The sequence below is a fragment of the Macaca thibetana genome, chromosome 4, assembly GCF_024542745.1.
Source record: "Macaca thibetana thibetana isolate TM-01 chromosome 4, ASM2454274v1, whole genome shotgun sequence".
NCBI lineage: Eukaryota > Metazoa > Chordata > Mammalia > Primates > Cercopithecidae > Macaca > Macaca thibetana.
Window position 1 is genome coordinate 38362263 of NC_065581.1, and position 23639 is coordinate 38385901.

Sequence of the window (23639 nt, forward strand, 5' to 3'; positions counted from 1 at the left end):
ATTCTCCTGAGCTCGGCTGGAGTCTGTTTGCAGGCGCGCAGGCATTTCTGTTTGCTTCTTGACCCTGGCCTCCTGGGCACTGCAGGGGGCAGGCCTCTGCATGTGGGGACAGGAGGGGGTTGGCACAGAGGTTTCTGCCACGGCCTCTCTGCCTGGAGGACCTGGCCTTGTGGTCTTCCCCAGGCCCATGTGCCCTGCTTGCCTGCTCTCTCACCAACAGGGTGATGAGATGGCATCCACAGGGATCAGTCCTGTACCGCCTGGCCTCCCTCTCCCTGCCTCTGCAGCCCTCTGAGAAGTGAACAGAAGCTGCTGCGGTGTGGCCGGGAGTCAGCTAGGAAGGGCCAATCGGCTTAATTGGTGCCCCACGTGACTGGGGCTCCTCGGCCACATCATCTGTGGTACCTAGATCAAAGGTCCTGCCAGGGGTGCACCAAGTCCTCCTCTTGGCAGGAAGCAACAGACTAGAGCAAGTGAGGGAGAGTAGAAGCTGGTGGGGAGTTTTCCCAGACAACAGCCTGTCCCGTACTGCTCCCTGCCGGCCCCAAATCAGGAGTCCCCCCCACCTCACGCCCCACCGTGTTTCTAGTCCTGAGAGCGATGGGCTGGGGAATGGAGGCTCTGAAAATTCCACCCAGGTATGGTGCCCGGTTCCGGCATGCCCTGTGGCCGTCTGTTGTTGATTTTAAATCTGTTCGCCCAGGAATCCCAGTTCAGCTCAGCAGACAGCAGTATTTGCTTATTAATTTGTTTATTGATTTACTGGGCTGTACTTGGGGCTTCTCCCGGGAAGGACTCCAGACGCGCGTGTGCCGCTCCGCATGCAGCCATCCGTCAGACTCAAGTTTGGGCTTAAGATGCCACAAGGCTTGGAGTGGGCAGGCCTGGAGCCAGCGCAAAGCTCCCGGAGGATGGACTGGACCACGGGGCACTGGAGGACTGAGGACAGTCGGGGAGCTGGGAGGCCTCCTGCAGCAGCTGCCGGACGCAGGCATGCTGTACTCTGTGGGAGCGGGGCCCCTGGAGCTGTGCAGCTGGGCACTCCTGGTTTGGGCCTCTCCTTACAGGGCAAGGGGAACACATGTCTTCTCAGAAAGGCCCTTCTCTGTCTCAGATCGTATTTAAGGGGCCTCCTTCCAGAGGCAGGGCATGGAGGAGAAAGCCAGTACAAGGTCTTGGGTGCCCAGAGGCTCAGATTCCTGTCTTCGGATGGTTTTCCAACGTGCCAGGATTAAGTAAGGCGAGGGGTGTTTCTAGCAACGATTCTCTCAGCTCTTGCATAATAAACTACATTTTTTTAAAAAAAAACCTCTGAGGACACGTCTGTGGCTTTGTCGCCTTTTTGAGGCATATGCTGACTACAGATTGTGGCAGCAGGATGGAGGGGAGGGGAGGAGAAGCGGGAGGAGGCCACGGTGTCTGAACAGAATTCTGTCACGGATGTAGAAAGAGCCTTCCTGAGGACTTGTAAGAGCGAGGTGGCTGTGATTGTGGACTTGGCATCAGGCAGACCTGGGGTGAATCCTGGCTCCCTCATTTATGAGCTGGGCAACTTTAGGCAAGTTATTCACCCTCTCCGTGCTTCATCTCATCCATAAAGTCAGAGTCAGCTTGTCAGCCTCACAGGACTGATGTGAGGGTTATAAACGAGACAATGTCGGAAACACATTAGTATATAATTAGCTGCTACCTCCTTAGCACATGTGTAAGATGGGAGACGGGATGCTTCCTGATGGAACTCTCACCCCTGAAATGAAAAGAGGGCCATGTCTGAGTAAACCCGAGAGTTCCCTTTTCAGATCTGCCTTTCTCTTTGGCTGCTCTGGACTTCCCTGGGCCTTCCTGGTGCTGTTACGTTTCCCTTTCCCTCCACGTCCAATATCAAAACCTCCTGATGTGTCTATAAGCCAGCATGGACGAACAGGAAGCCTCGGAGGATGCTGGGTATGGACACGGGTGCTCAGGTCAGGAGAGGGAAGGGGCGGTGGGTACCCTCAAACCCGCTGCCTTGTGAGAGTGGAGCATAAGGCTGAGGAGTCCCACTGCCCAGGCTCCACTCCCGGCCCTGCTGGGCACTGCTGTGCATCCTTGAGCAAGCGGCCTGATCCCCCTGAGCCTGATTTCTGCATCTGTGCAAGGAGACTATGATAGGACTGCACTTAGCCTGGAGGGTTGTGAGGGTAAGCGAGCTAACGCATGTTACACACTTAAAATACGAAGCATCCGGTACATAGTTCCAAGTCCTCCCCAACATCTGCGGTCATTCCTACCCCCTCCCTGAGCACACCACACTTAAGCCATGTCCAGTTGTGGCCTCTTTGCCTTTGCATTTGCTGTTCCTTAGCCAGGACTGTTCTTCCTCCCAACCTGTCTAAGTCTTTCTCATCATTCAGAGCCTTGTTCCATTCACTTCGGAAAAAATCTTTCTCAGTCCCTTGGGATAAATTTACCTCTCTCTCTCTCTTTCTCTCTCTTGCTCGCTCCTGAACTCCCCAACTCTCTGCATGTATCTATCTCAGTTACATCACTTTCTTCCCTCTCCCTCCACCGCCCACCAAAGGCCTCCCCATTCTTCGGGGAGTTGACGTAGATGTCACCCCCTCCAGGAAGTCTTCCTAGATCCCCTCCCACCCCTGCATTTCCTCCCACAATACTCTGTGTCTACACATCCTCACCACGCTCTGAGGGATGGGTTGGTCTGTTTCTTTGTGTGCCTCCCCCAGCTGATTGTGAGCTTCTAGTGAGGCATCCGTATCAGTTAGCCTTAGCATGGGCTGTAGGTCACGAATAGTACAACCCCAAATATTGGCCCATGCAGTTTAGCAGTGTTATTTCTTCCTCTCTTGAAAGTCTGCAGTATGGGGCTGGTTGGTGGCTGTGTTTGATATGGTCCTCCGAGGTTCAGGCTCCTATTATCTTGTTGTGCTGTGAGGGGTGACTTCCGCCTCCTCACAGTCCAATGCAGCTGCTTCAATTCCAGCCATTTCATCCACTTTTCAGTCACCTGGGGGAAGAGTGAGTGCCAGCCATCCCTTAAGGAGTTTCAGAAGCTATCACTTGACACTTTGCACTGTATTGGTCTGAATTTAGTGAAAGGACTATGTCCAGCTGCAAGAGAGGCTGAGAAATCTGGTCTTTATTCTGTATGGCTATGTGCCTGGCCAAGAATTCCAGGACTAGGGAAGAAGGGGAGAGTGGAATGGGGACGACCAGCAGTCTCTGCCATAGGCCCCTGCCTCATTCATCCCTATGTTGTGCCCCAGCCACACCACAGCACATTGCCTGGCACATTGTAAACATTCCACATTTGCAGAAAGGCCTGTATTGACAGTTACAGCACGTGTGTTTGCCTCCTTGACTGGAGTACATGTGCGGCGGCCGCTGATTGATCCATGTGTTCCCCTCCCCAGTTCACTCATTCAACAAACATTTGTGCTTCCTATGCACTGGATGTTGTTCTAGATACAGGGATGAAGCCATGAATAAAAGAGGCAGAAGTCTGTACCCTCTGGGGCTCACATCCCAGTGGCTTCTATAGTGATAGGAAGCACTGTTCGGCCAGGTGCGGTGGCTCACGCCTGTAATCCCAGCACTTTGGGAGGCCAAGGCAGGCGGATCACCAGAGGTCAGGAGTTCAAGACCAGGCTGGCCAACATGGTGAAACCCTGTCTCTACTAAAAATACAAAAATCAGCTGGGCGTGATGGTGGGCACTTGTAATCCCAGCTACTCGGGAGGCTGAGGCAGGAGAATCACTTGAACCCAGGAGGTGGAGGTTGCAGTGAGTCGAGATGGTGCCATTGTACTCCAGCCTAGGCAACAGAGTAAGACTCAGTCTCAAAAAAAAAAAAAAAAAAAGGCAAGCACTGTTCGCAGTACTTTCTTTCTTCAAAAAAAAAAAAAAAGAGAAAAAGAAAAGAAACAGGGTCTTTCTCTGTTGCCCAGGCTGGAGTGCAGTGGTGCAATCATAGCTCACTGCAGCCTTAACCTTCAAGGCTCAAGCGATCCTCCTGCCTCAAGATGTCCGCCACCACATCCGGATAATTTTTTGATTTTTTTTTTTTTTTTTTTTTTTTTTTGAGATGGAGTCTCGCTCTGTCATCCAGGCTGGAGTGCAATGGCGTGATCTCAGCTCACCGTAAGCTCCACCTCCTGGGTTCATGCCATTCTTCTGCCTCAGCCTCCCAAGTAGCTGGGACTACAGGCGCCCACCACCATGCCTGGATAATTTTTTGTATTTTTAGTAGAGACGGGGTTTCACCGTGTTAGCCAGGATGGTATCGATCTCTCGATCTCGTGATCCGCCTTCCTTGGCCTCCCAAAGTGCTGGGATTACAGGTGTGAGCCACCGCGCCCGATCCAAATTGTTTCTGAGGACTAACTCGTGCAAGTTGGGTCCCCACATTAGTCACCTCTGTCTTACAGGTGAGGAAACTGAGGTACAGAAAGGTCAAATGACTCACTACGGTCGCACGGCTTATGTGAGGCAAAGTTGGGTTTTGACCTGGATGGTCTGCTGGAGAGCCCACTATTGCCTCTAGCGCCCTTGCACTCCAGTGCCCTTGCTGCACACCTTGCCCTGTGCCCTGCTTTCCTCAGTTAACGGAGCCACAGATATTTCCTGTAGTTTCTGTCATCGCCATCTGTGGTGGCTCCAGGGGGAAGGGCGGAGCAGAGCAGCTGTGGTCTGCAGTAAATAGGGGGAGAGGAGGGGCTTGTGGTTCCTGTGTGGGGTCAAGAAGCATTTGTGGGGACTTGCCTGGCTGGGGCCTGTGGTGAATGGAGCCCGAGCCCTCCTGGCCTGGCTGACATGTTCTCTCTGCCCCTCTTTGATTCTCCCCGGGGCCTGCCTGCCTTCTCAGGCCCTCTCTGAAGTCCAAAGGGAGGCTGCAGGGCCTCGAGCCTTCCCCACCTGCCTTATCTTGTCCTGTGACTGACCTCCAGACCTCAGAGGCGTCTTTGCAGCTCAGCCAGGGGAGGCGAGAGGGTCCCCTACCCACACCCTGTGGAGCACACCTGTCTTCCCAAACCTTTTCCTAGCCCCAGGGAAAGGGAGAAAAAAGAGAAGGGGGAGAAAGAGAGCTCTGGGGAAAGGAAAGTCCACCAAAAATGAGATGCTGGGGCTCACGTCTCTGCTACCTCCCCACGCCTCACCTTTCCCCAGCGGCCTGCTGTTGTCCTTCAGGGGAGCAGGGCTTCCCCGCACACCTGCTCCATTACTGGGAACGTTACATTGCACAGGGGAGGACCCTGGGGCTTGAGGAGGGCGGGTCCCTGGCTCCGCTGGTTAGTCAGTGGAAGGGTAGAGATTAAAATTCTGCCGCTGGTGTGGTGGGCGGGGAGGGAGCAGAACACGGCTGCCCATTTTGCAGACGGGCACATCGAGGGCTAGACATTTAGTTAAGTGGCCCTGCCCATAAGCCACAGGTTGCACAATGAGTCAGGAATGGAACTTGTGTGTGGGGGACTCTCAGTCCAGGGTTGGCCTTACTGATTTCACCTCTGGCCCCACAAATTTGGTTTGTGAGACCCCAAGGATCTTAAAGCTCCTAGGTAAACCTGTGGACATCAGTAAGTGCTTGTGGCCAGGCTGGTTCCTGGTAAGCATCGTGTGAAATGCTGTGGAAGATAAAAAAGAAAGGGCTGGGTGCAGTGGCTCACGCTTGTAATCCCAGCACTTTGGGAGGCTGAGGCTGGCGGATCACAAGGTCAGGAGTTCGAGACTAGCCTGGCCAACATGGTGAAACCCTGCCTCTACTAAAAATACAAAAATTAGCCAGGCGTGGTGTCAGGCACCTGTAATCCCAGCTACTCGGGAGGCTGAGGCAGAATAATTGCTTGAACCTGGAAGGAAGAAGTTGTAGTGAGCCGAGATTGCACCACTGTACTCCAGCTTGGGTGACAAAGCAAGACTCTGTCTTGGAAAAAAAAAAAAAAAAAAAAGAAAGTCAGATGTGATTCTCATTGGTGGTGGTGATGGTGTGTTTCCAAACAGGTTGGTGAGATGAGTACTTGGAAATAGGAAACTCTGCGAACACTGACTATTTCAATATGTGGTAATGCTCCGAGTGCCGTGAGAGCTGGAATGGATCGGAGCAGTTAAGAAAGCTTCCTGGAGGAGGAGGATTTGAGCTGGACCTTAAGAAATGCTAGGAACTAAACTCGTACTGGAAGGATGGAGATGGGGCAGGAGCGTGGGAATGGCAGCTTGAGTCAAGGCACAGAGGTTGGTCTGAGTGGTGTGTGCCAAGTACAATGCAAAGCTTGGCGTGACAGGGTGGCTTTGCTGGAGAGGAGTGGGCGACGACGCTGGAGAGGAAATGAGGGGTCAGATGGTGGAGGAGTTTGGTAGAGCAGCAGAGGCATTTAGACTTAGTTCTGTAGTCCAGGGAAGACTGATATTCAGTGTGGGTGGCTGCAATCTCCCCTCCTTCATTCATGGCAGACATGAATCACTGATCACCGCAGTCCCCCTGCTGAACCCACACAAGGCCTCAGAGATCTGTTCCACCCAGAGCTCCAGGCAGTCCCCACCTGTGGTCTGCCATTGAGAGGGAGCGTCAGTGTTGTGGGTAATTGGGAGCCAGTGCATGTTCTTGAGCAGCAGAATGGGTGTCAGAACAGTTTTGTGTTCCCGGATCCTGGGTGAACTGCTTGTCATGATCCCATCAACTTTGACTCAATTGCAGTGGGGGATGGGCCCTCTGAAGACCCCAGGGCAGTGGGGTCTCTGCCTTCACCCTGTAAACTCACCTAGTCCAGACCTGTCCCCTGGGGAGATGGCCCAGCTTTCTCATCTCAGAAACCAGGCAGAGGCCAGGGGTGGTGACTCAAGCCTGTACTCCCAGCACTTTGGGAGGCCAAGGTCAGGAGTTCGAGACCAGCCTGGCCAACAAGGCAAAACCCTGTCTCTACTAAAAATACAAAAATTGGCTGGGCGTGATTGTGCATGCCTGTAATTCCAGCTACTCAGGAGGCTGAGGCAGGAGAACCACCTGAACCCGGGAGGTGGAGGGTGCAGTGAGCCGAGATCATGCCACTGCCGCCTAGCCTGGGCAACACAATGAGACTCCATCTCAACAAAAAAAATTAAAAAAAAAAAGAGAAACTGGGCAGAGACAGAAGTGGTCACGCCACTCAGGCAAGATTAAATTCTGAATGAGAACCTGGTTGGCTGCCTTCCTGCTGAGGGGAAGAGGAGGCCAGGGTTGGGTGGGCACCGCCACCGATCCAGATTCTAATTTAGTGAGTTTAAATGCACCTTTAAGGTGCATAGAGGCCCAAAGAAAACTCATCTGTCATGGTTTTCAGGGTGAGAAAAATCCATCTAACCACCACCGATATGTATCTGAGTGTGTGTGTGTGTGTGTGTGTATACACACACATATATATATATAATTTTTTTAATGTATTTTTTTTCTTCCCCCAAAGTAAGTATCAATTCTCAGTGACTGTAAACAGGCCATATGAACACTCTCAGGCATCCCACCCTCTGATTTCTACCATGCAGACAGGACTCTGAAATGACATTCCATTATGGTTTGGGGCTTGTTAGTCATTGCTGATGTGCGCGTGTGTGTGTATTTGTGTGTGTGTGTGTTTTGTGTGTGTGTTGGAATGGGTCAGTAAGAGGCCCAGGTACTGGAAAGGTGGAAATAAAAATGGAGTCTTTCCACCTTCTGGGAGCTGCTGTGGACACCGAGTGGATGTGTGCATCAGTTGTGGGTCTCGGCAGCTGACCAGGGGAGCGGGAGCTTCGACTTGCCTGGAGTGGGGAGCTGCAGGGCCCCCGCTTTGCAGGCCCCTGGACCCCCACCTCCCTCCAGACTGCAACTTTGTCCCCACCTGGGGAGGCTTGTTGATAACCCAGCTCCCTGGTGAGCGGCTGAGAGATATGTTTATTTCCTTTTAATATTGTTCAGGGTTCAGTTTACCCAGTGGCATGCGAATAAATAAATAAGAAAACCAAACCTTTGACAGGGGGAAATATGGAGTTTTCCTCCTGTATTTCTGAGTAATATCTCAAAACTTTTGTGACTCATGAGGGCCTGCAGTGTTTGGCTAAGGAAAAGAAAAAAAAAAACATGGAAAAGAAAAACATCTCATTTCCTATATTTGTCAACAGTTTTATAGCAAGTGGAGAATATTCCACATAATGTGGCCTCATGCACCATCTGTGCCGACACCAGGTTCCCCGAGGTCTGTGGCTGTGTCTGAACTCGGGGAAGTATAACCTGTATAATTGTATCTCTGTAAAGGGGGCTGTTTTCTACTGCCCAGAACCCATTACCCACCAAATCTCCTGACACTAATCTCCTAGGCCTCGAAGATCTGGGCGTGGGGGTGGGGAGTTATTGCACAAACATTGTTCAAATGCTCTGGCTCAGAACATAGCAGCAGTTAAGAAAAGAAAAAAAGGCAAATGAAGGAGAAGCTGTTACAGGCGAATGGGGTAGTAGGAGGTAAGAGCAGCGAGGTGAGGATGACAACTATGCATTTGTCATCTGTGTACCTGTAAGACTTTGCAGACCCTACTGTGTGCAAGGCACTGGGCAAGGCATGAGGACAGCAGAGCAGAGAGCAATAACAACAGCCACAATGCCATCATGGTAATAGTAATAATGAAGTGGCCACCTCCTAGGTACTTACTAGGAGCTGGGCGCTGTGTTAGGCTGAGTGGCTCAGAGTTGAGTGGCTGAGCTTCTTGTTCTCAGGGAGTTTACAATCTGGTGGAGGAGTAGGGATTGGGCTCAACTGCCCGCTGAAAAATACGAGGAGAGTTTTGGTCTTGAAGAATAGTTGAGACAACCTCAAATTAGGGAATTTTTAGAAATTTTGAAATTCGGCTTCTGATGAATGCTTGCAATTTCAACACTGTCTTTCTAAAGGACTAAGGGTCAAAGTGACCAGGAACGCTGATAATTTAGGCTTTCACAGGATAATCTGCCAAATTTATCACAGATGGGATGGGCAAAGGAGTAAGGAGAGGTGGGGGCTGGGGAAATATGACTGGGTAAAAAGGGGACATTCAAAGCTCAGAGAAAGATGGGGGCAGGGAGAGGAGAAGGGGAGGAGGAGACATCTGACCACGTAGCTGTGAAATGAATCAGGCCTGTGGCATGCAGGTGACAGAGGTGGGAGGGGTGGGGGGTCCCCCAGCCCAGGGCACAGTTTTGGGAAAGGAACAGATGGGGGCAGTTGGCTGGCCAGGGGGTGGGTGCAGGGCTAACTGAGGTCTTCTGCATCCTGAAAGGAATCAGTGAAGGTGGCTGAGAGTGAAATTGCTCCTTTGGTTGTAGGACAGAGTTTGAGGATGTGCTTCCCAGGGAGGGAGCAAGGAGAGGCAGGGGTTTCTGGTTTCTGAGAGGAAACCAAGCGGTGGGTGGTGGGTGGAGGGAGATGGTGGGGAAATGCTGTCCTCAGCAGGCTTCCTGTCTCAGGCCTGAGTGGTGGAGCCAGTTGGGGAGCTGTCCACACCTCGGGTGCTGAGATAAATTCCTGGAAATAGCTCTTTCTGGTCCATAGAAGTTGAGATCCTCCTACACAGTGGTTTTCAAAGTGTAGTCCCTAGGCCAGCAGTATCAGAACCAGCTAGAAACTTGCTAAAAATGCAAATTATCAGGCTCACCCCAGGTTTACTGAATCAGAATCTGTATGGCGGTTGGAGGGAGGTTGTGCACAACAATCTTTTGTTTGTTTTTTGTTTTTTTGAGACAGAGTTTCACTCTGTCACAGGCTGGAGTACAGTGACATGATCTCTGCTCACTGCAACCTCTGCCTCCCAGGTTCAAGCAATTCTCCTGTCTCAGCCTCCCGAGTAGCTGGGACTACAGGTGTGCACCACCACACCCAGCTAATTTTTGTATTTTTAGTAGAGACGGGGTTTCACCATATTGGTCAGACTGGTCTCGAACTCCTGACCTCAGATGATCTGCCTGCCTTGGCCTCCCAAAGTGCTGGGATTACAGATATAAGCCACCGTGCCCGGCCAACAATCTGTTTTTAACAAACCCTTCAGGGGATTCTGATGCCACTCACTTTGGAGAACCACTGTTCTCAATAGCTCTTCCTGTCCCCAGTCCCAGGGCCCCAGTCCTTTCCTCCATAGTGCACACCCTGCACACAGCTCTGCCATGCACTCAACCCCTGCTTCTGAAAGCACCAGAAGATCGTTTTCTCATCCATGCTGAGCTCCACGAGGGAGGGCAATATCCTACTCAATTCTAAACTACAAGTGCCAGGCACAGACCCTAGCACACAGTAGGTATGCAGGAAATCTTATTAATAAGCAGGTGGAAGGATGGATGGATGAATGCTAGAGCAGCAGCCAACGTGATCTTTTAAAAACATAAATGAAATCAGGTCACTTTCTGGCTTAAAATTCTCCAAAGGCTCCCAGCACCTTTAGAATGAAATCCAGCTGCTTATTATGGCTGATAGCCCTTGGCCTGGACCTTGTGGCTTCGTCACTGTAATTTATCCTGCTGTCCCCATCAGCTGCTGTTCTTTGTCTCCCAAATACCCCTAAGCTCATTCTGCCTCAAGCCTTTGCACACTGTATGTTCTTCCTGGAGTGCTCTTTACTCATATTGTCACACAATGGGCTTTTCTCCCTTTTCTCAGGGCTTGACACCTCCTCAGAGAGGCCTTCCCTGACTACCCACCTACAGCATCACTTCCCACCCTGTTCCATTGCCCCGTTGGTTGGGTCAGTTGTTTTCCTCTTCATGGCATGAATACAGGTGCCAAAAGTGTACTGGGAGGGATGTCCCCCATTTCCATGTGTCCCTCCCAATGTCCCTCCATAGAAAAGAAAAATAACCCTTCATATACATAATTGACATTGCCTCAATTTTTGAAAACCTTCCTGTATTTGGATTTTAAGTAAAATCAATGTGTATACTTAGCAGACTCAGCTTTAAGATGAGCTCCCTTCTAATCATCTTGTTGCCTCCAAGTCCCTTTGGATAGGACTACTGGAACACTCATGGACCAAGCCCCCTTAATCCTACCATGGTGGGAGTTATGGACCTGGGGTGAGAGATATTGGCCACTTGGAGAGGAAACCAGTTATGGGCCAAGACTAACACATTCAGAGAAATGAGGGAAGGATGTGTGCTTTGAGACTGGAGTGCAAGGTGCGTTCTGGCTAACCAGAGAAGGCATTTACAATGCACTGGGAAGATTTTGAAGGGATGAAGACAACTAAGATAACCATAATAATAGTTATCCTGTATAGTGCTTGACTCCATGCCAATCACTGTTGTAAAAGCTTTGCTCATATTCATTTAATCTGATATGAACCCTCTGAGATGGGTGCTATTTTCACCCTTATTTTACAGGCATGGAAACTGAGGCACAGAGAGGTGAAGTAACCTCTGCAAAGTTTCCCACTAGTAAGAGGTTGAGGCAGGATTCAAACCCAGGAAATCTGGTTTGAGTCTTCCCCATCACCTTCTACGGCTTCTCCAGTAAAGACATTAGCAGTACTCTAAGGTCCTTCCAGTTTCCCAAGCCTGTCCCCATACTCCAGCTGGCTCTGAATGCCTCTGAGGTGGCCAGGGTAGGCATTTCATCCCTGTTTCCTTTTTTGTTTGTTTGTTTTTTGTTGTTCTGAGATGGAGTCTCGCTCTGTTGCCCAGGCTGGAGTGCAGTGGCGTGATATTGGCTCACGGCAACCTCCGCCTCCTGGGTTTAAGTGATCTTCTGCCTCAGCCTCCCTAGTAACTGGGATTACAGGCACCTGCCACCACGCCTGGCTAATTTGTGTATTTTCAGTAGAGACGGGGTTTCACCCTCTTGGCCAGGTTGGTCTTGAACTCCTGACCTTGTGATCCACCCACCTCAGCCTCCCAAAGTGCTAGGATTACAGGCGTGAGCCACCGCGCCTGGCTCATCTCCGTTTTCTAGGTGAGGGTGCTGAAGCTGGTTAAGCAAACCATCCGAGGCTCCACAAAGAGGAAGAGGCAGAGTAGGGCTCAAAGCCCTGCCACCAAGCCCGCCTGCCTGTAGGAAAGCCTTCGGGGTCCCTGTGCCCCAACCACAGACCCCACGCCCTGGCCGCAGGCAAACAGAGGGCATTTGGGGAATGACAGTGAAAAGCTGACAGGCAGGCAGCGTCCTGCTGCTCTCCCCCAGCCCACTCTCTCCCAGCCGTAAGATATATATAGCGCCAATGGAGAAATGACATGAATCCGGTGTTTGTCTGTAGCCTCTTCTGCAGATCCATCACAGAGCAGCGCTCGGTGCAAGATTTTGCAAACAGCTTGAGATTACTGAATTAATTAGAATAAAATTAATCAAAACACCCACCACAAAGGAACCTGAGCGTGTGGAGTGTGACTTGGGTGAGGGAGGAGGCGCAGCAGAGAGAGGGCACAGCAGGCTGGACTGGCTTCCTGCCTGGAGCCTGCTGGGGCAGGCCAAGAGCCTGAGGAGTGGGACCCAGATTCCTGCCTGCGCTCCCACATGTCCCCCACCCCCATGTCTGCACACGGAGTCTCTGTCCAGGCAGCACATTCTGTGGAGACTGAGCTTGGATCCTGGTGGGTGTTGGGCTGAGCCTTTAAGGAGGTGATGAATGGGAGGGGGTCACCTGGCAGACAGTGCAACAGATGAGAGATCAGAAGACCCAGAACTCTGAGCATCATTATCCAGTTTTCCAGGATGGATGGTTTTGTCTTTACTACCTGCTTGTCCTTGTAAGTTGTACAGAACAGACCAGAAGTTAAGAGCATGAATCCTGGGTTAGCCTGCCTGGGTTCAAAGCTTGGCTTTACCGCCTGCGAGTTATATGACCTCAAGCACCAACTAGCTGTGTACCCTCTTCGAGTCTTAGTTTCCTCATTTGTCAAATGCAGGTGCTAATAGTGCCTCCCTTATAAAAACTGGTATACAACAGTTGCTATAAAAGGTACAAGCTGTTATCATCACATCTAACCGGTCAAGGGGCCCTGTCCATCTTCCTTTCCCTTGTTCTCACATTTCCCTTTGCTTCCTGCTGCCACTGTCTCCGTCAGGCCTTCCTCACTCCATTCCTTCATCCCGTAAACATTTATGAAGCTCCCATGATGTGCCTCACACTAGACCAGAGCTTGGGGATGAAAAGCTAAAACCCAGCCCCTGCCTTCGGGGGGATCAGGGTTCAGGGGATGCTCCACAGAGAGCTTCGGGCTGCAGTTCTTGGGTCACACAAGTCTGGGAAGGGCATTCCAAGCAGGGGGAATGGCACGTGCAAAGCACTGCCACCAGAGTGAGTGTCCTAAAGCACGAATTTGATCAAGTCATGTAAGTTATGTCCTGGTTCAAGAACCTGTTTCTAGAGCCCTGTTAACTCACTGTACTCAATATCGCAGTCAACATAAAGCCCTTTGCTTGGGTTTCAGGCCTCCCAAAATCTGCCTTCCGACACCCTCCTTCAGCTGGGGGACTTAGTGCCAATTTTCTCTTCTGTAAAGGGATAGAGCTATCATGGAACTTAAATGATTATGTGTATACAGCAGGTGCTTGGTAAGTGAGCCCTCCTCCCACACGAAGGCTGCTAGGTCTGGTTCACTTTATTTCAAGTTGTGCAGGAGGCAGCCCCACGCAGAGTTCAGAGTGCTGGTCCTGGAGGGGTGGGACCCAGATTCTCAGCAGAGCGATTTCTCGTCCTGGCTTTGCCTCCAATGCAGGACTCTTGTGCCTTTTCCAAGGGGATCCTTCCTTTATTTCTGCATCTGCAAAATGAAATGCGGAATTTCTCAATAGGGGGCACTATGGACATGTGGGGGGAAGGAATATCCCAGGCAGGGTACAACAATCTAGCATCCCAGCAGCCCCACCTCTCCCAAACATCGAGGCAACCACCCCTCGTATTTCCGGTCCCACCCTCCCTGCCCCTTTCATGATCCTTTCCAGCTCTTACCTTCTAGCAATCACTGACTCCTCGATTCTCTGATGCTTCCAGGGGACTCTGCTTTGTGCAGAGTCCCTCAAACTAGAGGAGTTTGAGGCACACATAAGGCAGGAAGCAGGAAGCCAGTGATAGACTCCTGGTGGGAGCAGGGAGAGCCCAGGCTCACATTTGGTTCTGCCACTTACCACTGGCTGTGTGATGCTAGGAAAGCTACATAATCTCTCTGAGCTCCAATACTAGACTCACTTGGAAAATGAGCGGTGATGGTAAAAGTACCTACCTCGGCCGGGCGCGGTGGCTCATGCCTGTAATCCCAGCACTTTGGGATTATCGAAGGTTAACACGGTGAAACCCCGTACTAAAAAATACAAAAAACTAGATAATAAATGTAAAGCGGAGCTTGCACCGGCCACTGCACCCAGCCTAGCATGTAATGAAAAAAAAAAAAAAAAAAAAAAAAAAAAAAAGTAACCTAAAATGAAGGTTTAATTGGGTCTTCTTGGTTTATTGGGTCAAAAAATTGAACTCTCTCAATTTTCTCATCAAATAAGGATAATAGTGCCACCCCCCAGGAATGTAGTGAGACCAAAGTCGACAATGCACACCCATGCCTGTCATGCAGCTGGGCCTCAGCGCAGCACATAACTGGTGGGAGTGTAAATGGCTCAGCACCTTTGGAGGTCCGTTGGTCACATCTTTTAAAATTACAAATGTGCATTCCTCTTGTACCAGTAATTCTATCTCTAGCTATTTTTCATACCGTTATATTTCCAAGTGTGTAAAATAACTTATGAACAAGATATATATTAGTAAGTGATTGGAAATAACTCAAATTTCCATTCACTGAGAACTAGTTAAATAAATTATGGGACATAAATACACTGGAATACTATATAGCTTTAAAAAGGAATTAGGAAGTTCTTTCTGTACTCACACAGAAAGATCTCCAAGACATTTTGTTCTAGAGAAAAAGAATGTTCTGGAAGGACTGCATTTATGTGCTTGTCTGTGCATAGACTATCTCTGGAAGGACTCATAGCAGATCAGTGACAGTGGCTGTTGTCTTCAGAGAGGAAAGCTGGGGCACAGGAAAAGAGGAAGGCTTTTGTGGATTTGGAACCATGTGCCTATAAAAGCTATTGATATGTACAAAGCCAGAAACTATAATAAGGCCAGGTCTGAAGTGAGCTCTCTACGCTGAGGGGATGATGTGAGGCTTGGCTCCCCAAGTCTCAGGCATATGGCCTGTTGCTCTTGCCATCAGCACACACTTGCAGGGGCTGAGACGGGGGCTCAGCTGGGGACCAGGAAGTGCTGCACCACCTTGGGGCAGGCAGCAGCTCGGTCCAACCCTGGCACTTTGGGAGGCCACTTTCCCTCAAGGGTTTCCACGTGTCTGCATGTAAACTGGGACTGTGGCACCAAGTGCCTGATTGCTCTGCCTGGGACTGTGCCACCCAAGGGTTCTATGAGTGTGACTGGCAAGGGAGAAAATACCACAGATGGCCCTAGCCCTGTGCCTCTGCTCTCTGCCTGGAGCAAAGGAGCTGCTGCTGTACCTCTGAAGGCATGAGGTTTCCATCTCTGAAGCAAGGTCCAGCCCCTCAGAGGGAAAAGAGGGAGACGGATGGAGATGTAGAGTCTGTGGAGTCAGACAGACATGGCTTCAAATCCCAGCTGGGCCACTCACCTGCCGTGTGGTCTGGGGCAAGGCATTTAGCCTCCATTGGCCTCAGTTTCCACATCTGTAACATGGGCACAATCACACTCACTTCTCAGGTGCTTTGAAGAGCGAAGGTAGGCTAGGCGCAGTGGCTCATCCCTGTAATCTCAGCACTTTGGAGGCCGAGGCAGGAGGATTACTTGAGGCCAGGAGTTTGAGACCAACCTGGGCAACATAGCAACACGCCACCTCTACCAAAAATTTAAAAATTAGCCAAACGTGGTGGCTCATGTCTTTAGTTCTAGCTACTTGAGAGGCTGAGGTGGAAGGATCTCTTGAGTCCAGGAATTGAAGGTTGTGGTGAGCTATGATTGCATCACTGCACTCCAGTGTGGGTGACAAAGTGAGATGCTGTCTCAAAAAAAAAAAAAAAAAAAAAAAAGAAAAAGAAAAAAAGAACGAAGGTACATTTGTAAAGTGCATTAGCACAGAGTAATAACTGAGGGAAGGATTTGGGTGCAAGTAGTTTATTGGAGAGTGATCCTGGGGAGCACTGGGTAGGGAAGCCGGGGCAGGAAGGAAGACAGTAAAAGGTGTGGGAATGAGCAGTTAGCCTCCTGGGCACAGGGCTCAATCCTGCTGTACCTCTGTGGGGCTGTGCAGAACAAGCCTCAGAGCTATCTCAGAGGGACTGCTGGGGTATTGATATGCCAACTCCCTACAGTTATCAGGTCGAGGGCTACTCTGAGTCATTTAAACTCCTTGTACTTCCAGCCTGCCTGGAGCTCAGGGCAAGGACACTGGCGTGACAGGGTAGGAGTGTGGGAATCAAAGAAACCTATCAGGCAGGGCAGAGAACCACAGGTGCTTGGAGTTCAAGAGCCAGGCATGGGACTAGTGAGTGCCAGGGGTATAAAGACAGAGCACCAATGTCCCTGCCACAAGTGCTTTGGCATGTGCCAGGCACTGTTTTAAGCACTTTAAAAATGTTAACACACTTAATTCTTACTACAACACAATGAGGTGGATGAAGACAGAGGCATAGGAAAGTGAAGAAACTTGCCCAAGTTTACCCACCTAGAAGGAGAAGTCAGGATTTTAACCAAGGAAGTCTGGTTTATCGGGTCTAAAGGGCCTTAGAGACCGTGTAGGTCAATATCTTCATTTCACGGTGAGGAAATCAAAGACCAGAGAGGGCAAGCAATTTATCTAAAGTCACACAGCTAGCTAGCGACAGGACTAGGACTTGAACTTAGATCTCTGTTCCTTCCTTGACACGCCCCCTGCTTAGCCTTAGCCTCTTCTCCTCTGGGTTGCCAGACTCAGGTGGGGCTGGGGTGTGGGAGGTGGCTTTCTGCTGAGCACTGGGTGCTGCAGTGCGGAAGCCAGGAGGCCATTAATCGGCCGGGAAGGCGGGCATAGCACAATCAGATTATGATCTTTAAGATGCATGCTTTGAATCTCAAAATCAGCCAAGGAATCAGGCCCCAGAGGAGGTGTGTGTCGTCTGTCCCTGCTTTTTAACCCCAGGCTGGCATCAAAGAGGAGAAGATGAGCCTGGCTCACTAGGGTGTGAAATTTCCTTTTTGTCTCCTGGGGTGGGGAGGGAGAGATGAGAAATCGCGCCGCATCCCATGTGTAATTATAGGCTCTACAATGTCTTGAGGATTATGTTGCTCAAAGAGACTCAGTGGGCTCTGGGTGGTATCTCTGGGCCCCGGTGGACATGCCTCTCAGTAGACTAAGGGAGACTAGGAGTGGTGTGTGTGTGTGTGTGTGTGTGTGTGTGTGTGTGCATGTGTGTGGACGAATGCAAGGAGAAAGCACAACTGACAAAATGTAAATTAACTCTTGCAATTCATATTTTTCAGAAAAGTCAGAGCAGGGGCTGGCTCTCTCCGCCCAGAGACAACCTTCTAGAATCTTTGCCCTTGAGTTACCCAGAGGTGTCCTTGCCAGGCTCTTAGCAGGTTGCTGCGGACATGTCTGGCAAGACAAAGGTGACCAGCTTGTTCCTGTTTTCTCGGGATTGCCCAGTTTTAGCAATGAAAGTCCCATGTCACAGGAAACCGCTCAGTCCTGGACAAATCGAGATGGTAGGTCACCCTAGGCATGAACCTTCAGTCCCTACCCCGGCCAACCCTGGACCAAGAGAAGCCAGCTGTGTCAGAAGACTGGACTGGTGGTGGCTGGATAAGGTCACGGGCAAGTGCAGGCTGTCCAGCCAGGTTCCAAATCCGTCTCTAATTCTCGTCTTGGGATCCCCTGCCTTTATCTGACTGCTCCCTCAAGTAAGGTCGCACCCCAGTCAGGGGCCCTTCCTGCTCTGGGAAGGGGGGTTCATGATTCCCTCATGGGTCTGGTGGGTCTGGCTGGCAGAGCTGTGTGCCTGGGGTGAGGAGAGGGCAGGACCAGGGCTGAGGCCAAGCTATAAGTGCTGTGCAACTTGGGAAAGTCCTTTTCCTTCTCTGGGCCTCAGTTTCATAAGAAGGGGTTGCGCTGAGAGATTGCTGTTTTTTTGTGGGGGGGAGGGGAAGATTTATGTTTAAATTATGAAAGTAATACAATTGTTAAAAAAATTTAACAGTACATAACAGTAAGATGAGAGGTTAAAGTCCCTTTCTGCTTCTCCTTATCCCGTGGGACAACCATTGCTAACAGTCTCTTTTTATCTTTCCAGACATTTTCTATGCATATGCAAGCATGTGAGTATATATAGCCTTTATTTAAAATGTAACACAAATGAGACTGTACTTTACATGCTATTCTGCAACTTGCTTTTTCTGTTTAACAATATATCCTGGACATCTTTCCATGTCCCCATACACATAAATCTCCCTCATTCTTGCTGCAGAATGTTCTGCGGGAAGGATGCACTCTGGCTTGTTTAACCAGAACTGCTGGTTTCCAAGGTCCCTACTAGCTCAGAGCCCACCACCTAGGCAAAAGGAAAAGCTGGAGGTGGGTGTGGAACAGGGCTGGGGAATATCAGCAGATTCTCAGACTAGGAAGCCTGGGTGTCTGCCCCAGCTCTTCAATGAGGGACATAAAATGATTTAGAGATGGGTGAGGAGGAACCAGTAACTCCTGGATCCGGGGAATTAGGCATGGGGTGGGGGCGGGGGCTTCTAAAGATACTCAGAACACCCTGCCTGGCACCGAGGTGGGGCCGCAGACACAAGGCTCTCTGCTGATGCAATGTGAGGGGGCTGCCGCCCCTAGTAAGTTTTTCCGTTTCTTTGTCTTTCCTGAGACAGGCTCATGATTATTGCCTTCTAGGTCACCAGGAGCAACAACAGAGGAACAACACAGAGGAACAACACAGCTTTTGCGCTTCCAGCTGGCTCCCATCAAGAAGTTAGAAGGGAGCCTGCAAACACGTTTCCTGCTATCATCTCTCCACCCCAGAATGACTTTCCCTGGCAGAACTGGGGGAGGGGAGACGAGCAGCAGGCCCCCAGGAGGCCCTGGGCAGGAATATTAATACCCCAACTTCCCAGCACAACAGGAGGGAGGAGGAGCGGCCATGGCACAGTCAGGTCCTGGGGACCCTGGAAGGTGGTTGCTGAGCAGCTCGTGGGAGGCACGGATCCTCCAGCTCACGGCGGCAGGGGCCGCCCAAGTCCTAATGAACACATCTAGCTCCTGGCAGGGCGCAGCCGACACATCGCCCGGCCTTCTCGGCCACCTGGGAGAGGATGGGCGCCGCACGTGGATACCCAACCTGCAGGGCTGTGCGCACAGTGACATCGCTTTTCTCCCGGCAGGTGCATCCATCTCGCTGGGTCTGGATAGATAATACAATCTCTCTGCCCACACCCCATTTGCTAGGAGACAGCCTGGGCTTCTCCATTTTTTATGGGCTCACTTAGCTTGGAGGAAATCCAGAGGTCAAAGCCGGCGCAGACGCTCAAGTCACCTTGCCCGTCCGGGCGCGCAGCCCTTCCGAAACGGGCTCACCCACGGGGCCCTAAATCACGGCGATTACACTGCAATTCGCAGCGCGATATTACTTTGATACACTACCTGCTGCAGCCTGGCCCGGGAGGCGTGCATTATTTACCAGGGAGGCTGTCCGTGCTGCGCACCAGAGCCAACAGCGCTCCACGGGGTCCCTCCTGTCCCTACAGACCCGCATTGGAGCAGCCCCGCTCTCTCGGAGTGACCCTTTCCTGACCGCAATATAGCCCGGAGAGGACTCAGTGGCGGAAGCGGCAGCTGGCGATGAGGTTGGGGGTTGGTAGGTGGGAACAAGTGCTGAGCCCGCAGCTCCTCCTGGCTCTTAAGGACACCCAGACCCTCCTTAGCCGGCCTGTAAGGGCCTTTGTTGGGCGCGCGCTGGGAACCACACAGAGGGCCTGCCCAGGGGTGCAAGACTGGTCCCCGGCCCCTGGCCGACTGTTAATACGGCTAGCAGCCGGCTAACCCCATCGGCAGGCTCGAGGATTTAGCCTGTGGCAGCTGGTGGTGGAGATGGAGGGAACTCAGGCTCTTTTCCTCGGGCCCTGGAAGCTGAGTCCGCTTCAGCTGAGGCCTGATTTCGTCCTAGCTGGGGGCTGGGGCCGAGGCCGAGTTGGGCCCGGCTTCTCTCCGGCTTCCCCATTATGGCTTGGCATCAGCATCTAGATTGCAGGTTACTTCTGCTTTTATCCAAAGCGGTCCTTAAGGGAGATGGATTTCTGATTGAAATCCAGTCAATTGGCTCCTTGGCTCAGAGGGCCCAGCGTGAGCACACTTGTAGGGAAATTGCCCTGGGTCTGAGAGGAGGGGCGGGGTGGGGGAGGGGACAGGACCCTCAGGCCCTGTTCTGGAGCCTGTGATCGCGCTGCTGCGAGGACTTTAGCTGATGTGCTCAGGTCGGTATCCGCGGGAGTCCTGGAGGGAAATCTGCTCTCCTTCTCCAGCTCCCTGGGATTGATGGAACCAGAAACCTCAGGCAAGGGATCCCCAGAGGTCACTGCCTCCAGCCTCAGACAGTGTCTGGGTAGTGGAGGAGGGGCCCAGTCTGTGGGACGGAGCTGTCTGCTTTGGTGGGTGAAAAGGAGGGTGGACTTCAGGGGTCTGGGTTCAGATGTGGATTAGTTCCAGAACTAGTTCCTGTTCCTCGCAGGCGGGGAGAGGTCATGGTCTGTGCTGAACACATCTGGCTGTGTTCAGTCCTGAACTGCCCTGGTCTCCTCAGCAGTGTGCATAGAGGTCTGGCCTCCAAGCTTCTTGTTAACAGCCCATCAGGAACTGGAGGAGCTGGCCTGGCCTTCACGGTGCGGAGGGGCTCCTGGAAGGAAGCAGATGGGCACAGGGAGGAGAAGAATGACAAATCCATGCTTCCGCAGTTCTCGGGAGAGAATATGGTAGTGGGAAGGAAGCATGGGGACCATGCATCCCAGGAATGCTTCTGGTATCCCAGAAATGTCAAGAGCTCATTCTGCCAGCTCTTCCTGGGCCAGCAAAGAACATATATATCATTTCTCCATCCACTTTGGGACCTGCCTGAGATGAACATATGTTTTAAAAGGAATCCCAATTGCTGTAGGAGCAGATGGTGACACAGGGGCAGGCAAGGGCAGGAGAAAGAATACTGGCTGGCAGCAGGGTAGGAGTCCTGGGCTCTGCCTCACCCCTTCCTCTTACCAGCCGTGTGAGCTGTGTGGCTGTGGGCAAGTCACACCCTGGCTCTGTGCTGTTCCATTTTCCTTGTGAAGAATGAGTGGGTCCCCTGTAGCACGCAGGATGAGCTGAGGCCTCGCTCCCCTGCAGTGGAGAGGAGAGAACACTCTCTCCATTGGCAGGGAAGACTGATTTTCCTGCTTATTAGCCTGTTCAACTGGCAGACACAGGGACTGTCCTCTAGGCCATGGGGTGGGGAAGAGGAGGACAGATCCCCACACCAGCCACCGCTGTGTCCATCCTCTGTCTGTGGCTGTTTGCCTGATTGATTTGTTTGGTGGCCTCCCTGGCTGGGATTGGGTTCCTGGGTCCTCCTGTACATTTGCCTCTGGTCCCTCTCTGTGTGGTCAGGAGGGGGAGCTCTAGGTATAGGGGTGGAAGAGACCAGAACATCTATCCATCATGGACTGACTCTTGGGCTTGGTAAGGATCTTAACAGCCGCCTGGTCTGACCACCACCCTGTGCTCCAGACCCCTCCCAAGAAGCACCCCCGCCCCCGCAGTGGGAGGCTCACTGCCTCTTGCTGAGCCACTCCCAGAAAGTTCACCCTTTTCTGGATCCCAAGTCGAGTCCCTTGTGTCATCTCTCATTCATCCTAGCTCTTCTTGTTGGCCTAGGTGTGAACTCCATGCCTACAGGACCGCCCTTCAGATGTTTCAGGGCAGTGATCTTATCCACCCTCCACTCCACCTTCTTGGGGCAAAACCTGCCTAGTATCCTCCCTGCTGCTCCCCAGTCCCCTCACGCTCTAGCTCTGACAAGAACTGATTGAGCTTCCAGTCAGATGTCAGAGGCCCTGGTCTCCAGGAGCTTCTAGTCTGGGAGATAGTCTTCCTAGGACCTAAAGAATGAATAACAAAATCACACAGGCATTTGGGACTGTTGGATTTCCAACTGGCATGGCGGCTGGTCTAGAAACCTCCTCAGAGGTGAGCAGGTTCAGTCGTCATCCAGGGAGAGAAGTCTCCCTGTTCTGTCTGAAACAGCCATGCCCCCCTCCTCAGAGACCGTGGGACTATGGGTGCCCTGATGGGGCTGGTGTCTGCTCTGGGGAGAAGTGGAAGAGAATACTCTCCAGTTCTTCCCACCTCCATCCCCATCCATCCTGGTGTGGGCACCCATAGGCGTGGGTACCACAGAAACCTGAGGTCCAGGGGGAAGCCTGCCACAGTGGGGAAGCCACCTCAGCATCTTCGGTCCCCAGGGCACCTACTTTTCCTGCTGACTTCCAGAAGGTGTTCCCAGAGGGGCTGGTCTATGCTGCAAGAGCGGGTCTGCCACATCTAGGCTTCCACCCCGCCCCCAGCTCTTAATTTATTATTAACTCTGGAACTGACTTTGAAATTATGGAAGGCCATGTTGTTTCTTTCCTCTGCATCTCTTATGGTCCCCAAGGGGAGGTGAGCTGAGAGTGCCAGATACACAAATATGCAGCAAAAACCCTGTGGATTTTTGGTTCTAGCAAAGGAAGGAAATTAGCTGTAATAAGCCGTTGTCACCTCACTGGAAAGCCTCCAGCACAGACCCTCAGAGAGGCTCCTGGTCCCCCTTCTTCTGGTCTCCCCACTTCCCAGCTGCATGGCTGGAGATCGCTGTCTTCAGGTTCCCCTGCAGGGCAGCTGCCTCCTCCCCACCCAGTCCTGTGACCTCACTGATGGAGATGATCAATATCCTGGGCCTGTGAGGAGGAGGAGGCTGCAGACACACAGAGAAGCAGTCCCTGGCCTTTCCCCGAGCCATTAGCTTGAATGGTGGTAGGAGAGGCAGGTGGGAGTCAATTTCCATTCTCCTAGAATTATTGGAAGGCAGAGGGTTATTTGGAAGTTTCTGAAAGGTGTGAGGTATTCATTGGCCCTCGCATAAAAGGATCAGTAGGTGTCTGGTCTTTCCTCTTTCCTCTCCTGAGGAGAGCCAAGGGCTAAAACTCTTAAGTGACTACCCCACAGCAGCAGCTGCACTTAGGCAGAAAATAGCCCTGGGCTGTGACTGGAGCCCTGGAAGGAATTGGTTCTAGCCCTTTGCGGGTTAACTTGGCCCATTCTGATCTGGCATTGGGCTTCTCTCTGGCTTCTAATGCAAAGAACATAACTCAATCAAATGGTAGACGTGACGTTAAGCATTCATTGAATTGAGTGGTTAGGTTTCCCCATAATTTGCTGGGTGACCTCTGGTGAGTCACCTAACCTCTCTGGGCTTCACATACTTTATATGTAAAATGACAGCGGGGGTGAGATGAGTGTACCATTTCCGAGACCCAGGAGTAATCATGCTGGGACACATGTTTTATAACCGTGGGCCAAATGCTCTTTCCATCATGTCCACCAGCCAAAATATTGGGCCATCTTCTGTAGCCTCACTTGCCGATAATGCTATTACATGGAAGGTTTTACAGCCAACAGGACAGTCATGCAC

The 23639-nt window shown here is 51.6% G+C and overlaps 2 protein-coding genes across 17 annotated transcripts in view; one reads left to right on the forward strand and one right to left on the reverse strand.

The window, feature by feature from the left end:
- The window catches only part of CCDC167 (coiled-coil domain containing 167), a 699343-nt gene that overhangs the window by 35568 nt on the left and 640136 nt on the right, over nt 1–23639 (reverse strand). The window contains exon 1 of one of the 16 annotated variants that reach the window (XM_050787887.1): nt 2244–2249. The exons of the other annotated variants lie outside the window; for them this stretch is intronic. The gene's annotated coding sequence lies outside the window, so the exon portion shown is untranslated. Of the gene's footprint in view, nt 1–2243; nt 2250–23639 lie in introns of those variants that run through there. 16 annotated transcript variants of the gene reach the window in all.
- Nucleotides 994–19201, forward strand: LOC126953372 (uncharacterized). Its single transcript, XM_050788843.1, is given in 7 exon segments — nt 994–1047; nt 1365–1558; nt 1800–1944; nt 17466–17655; nt 18240–18264; nt 18839–19017; nt 19020–19201. Coding segments are annotated over 7 exon segments (969 nt in total).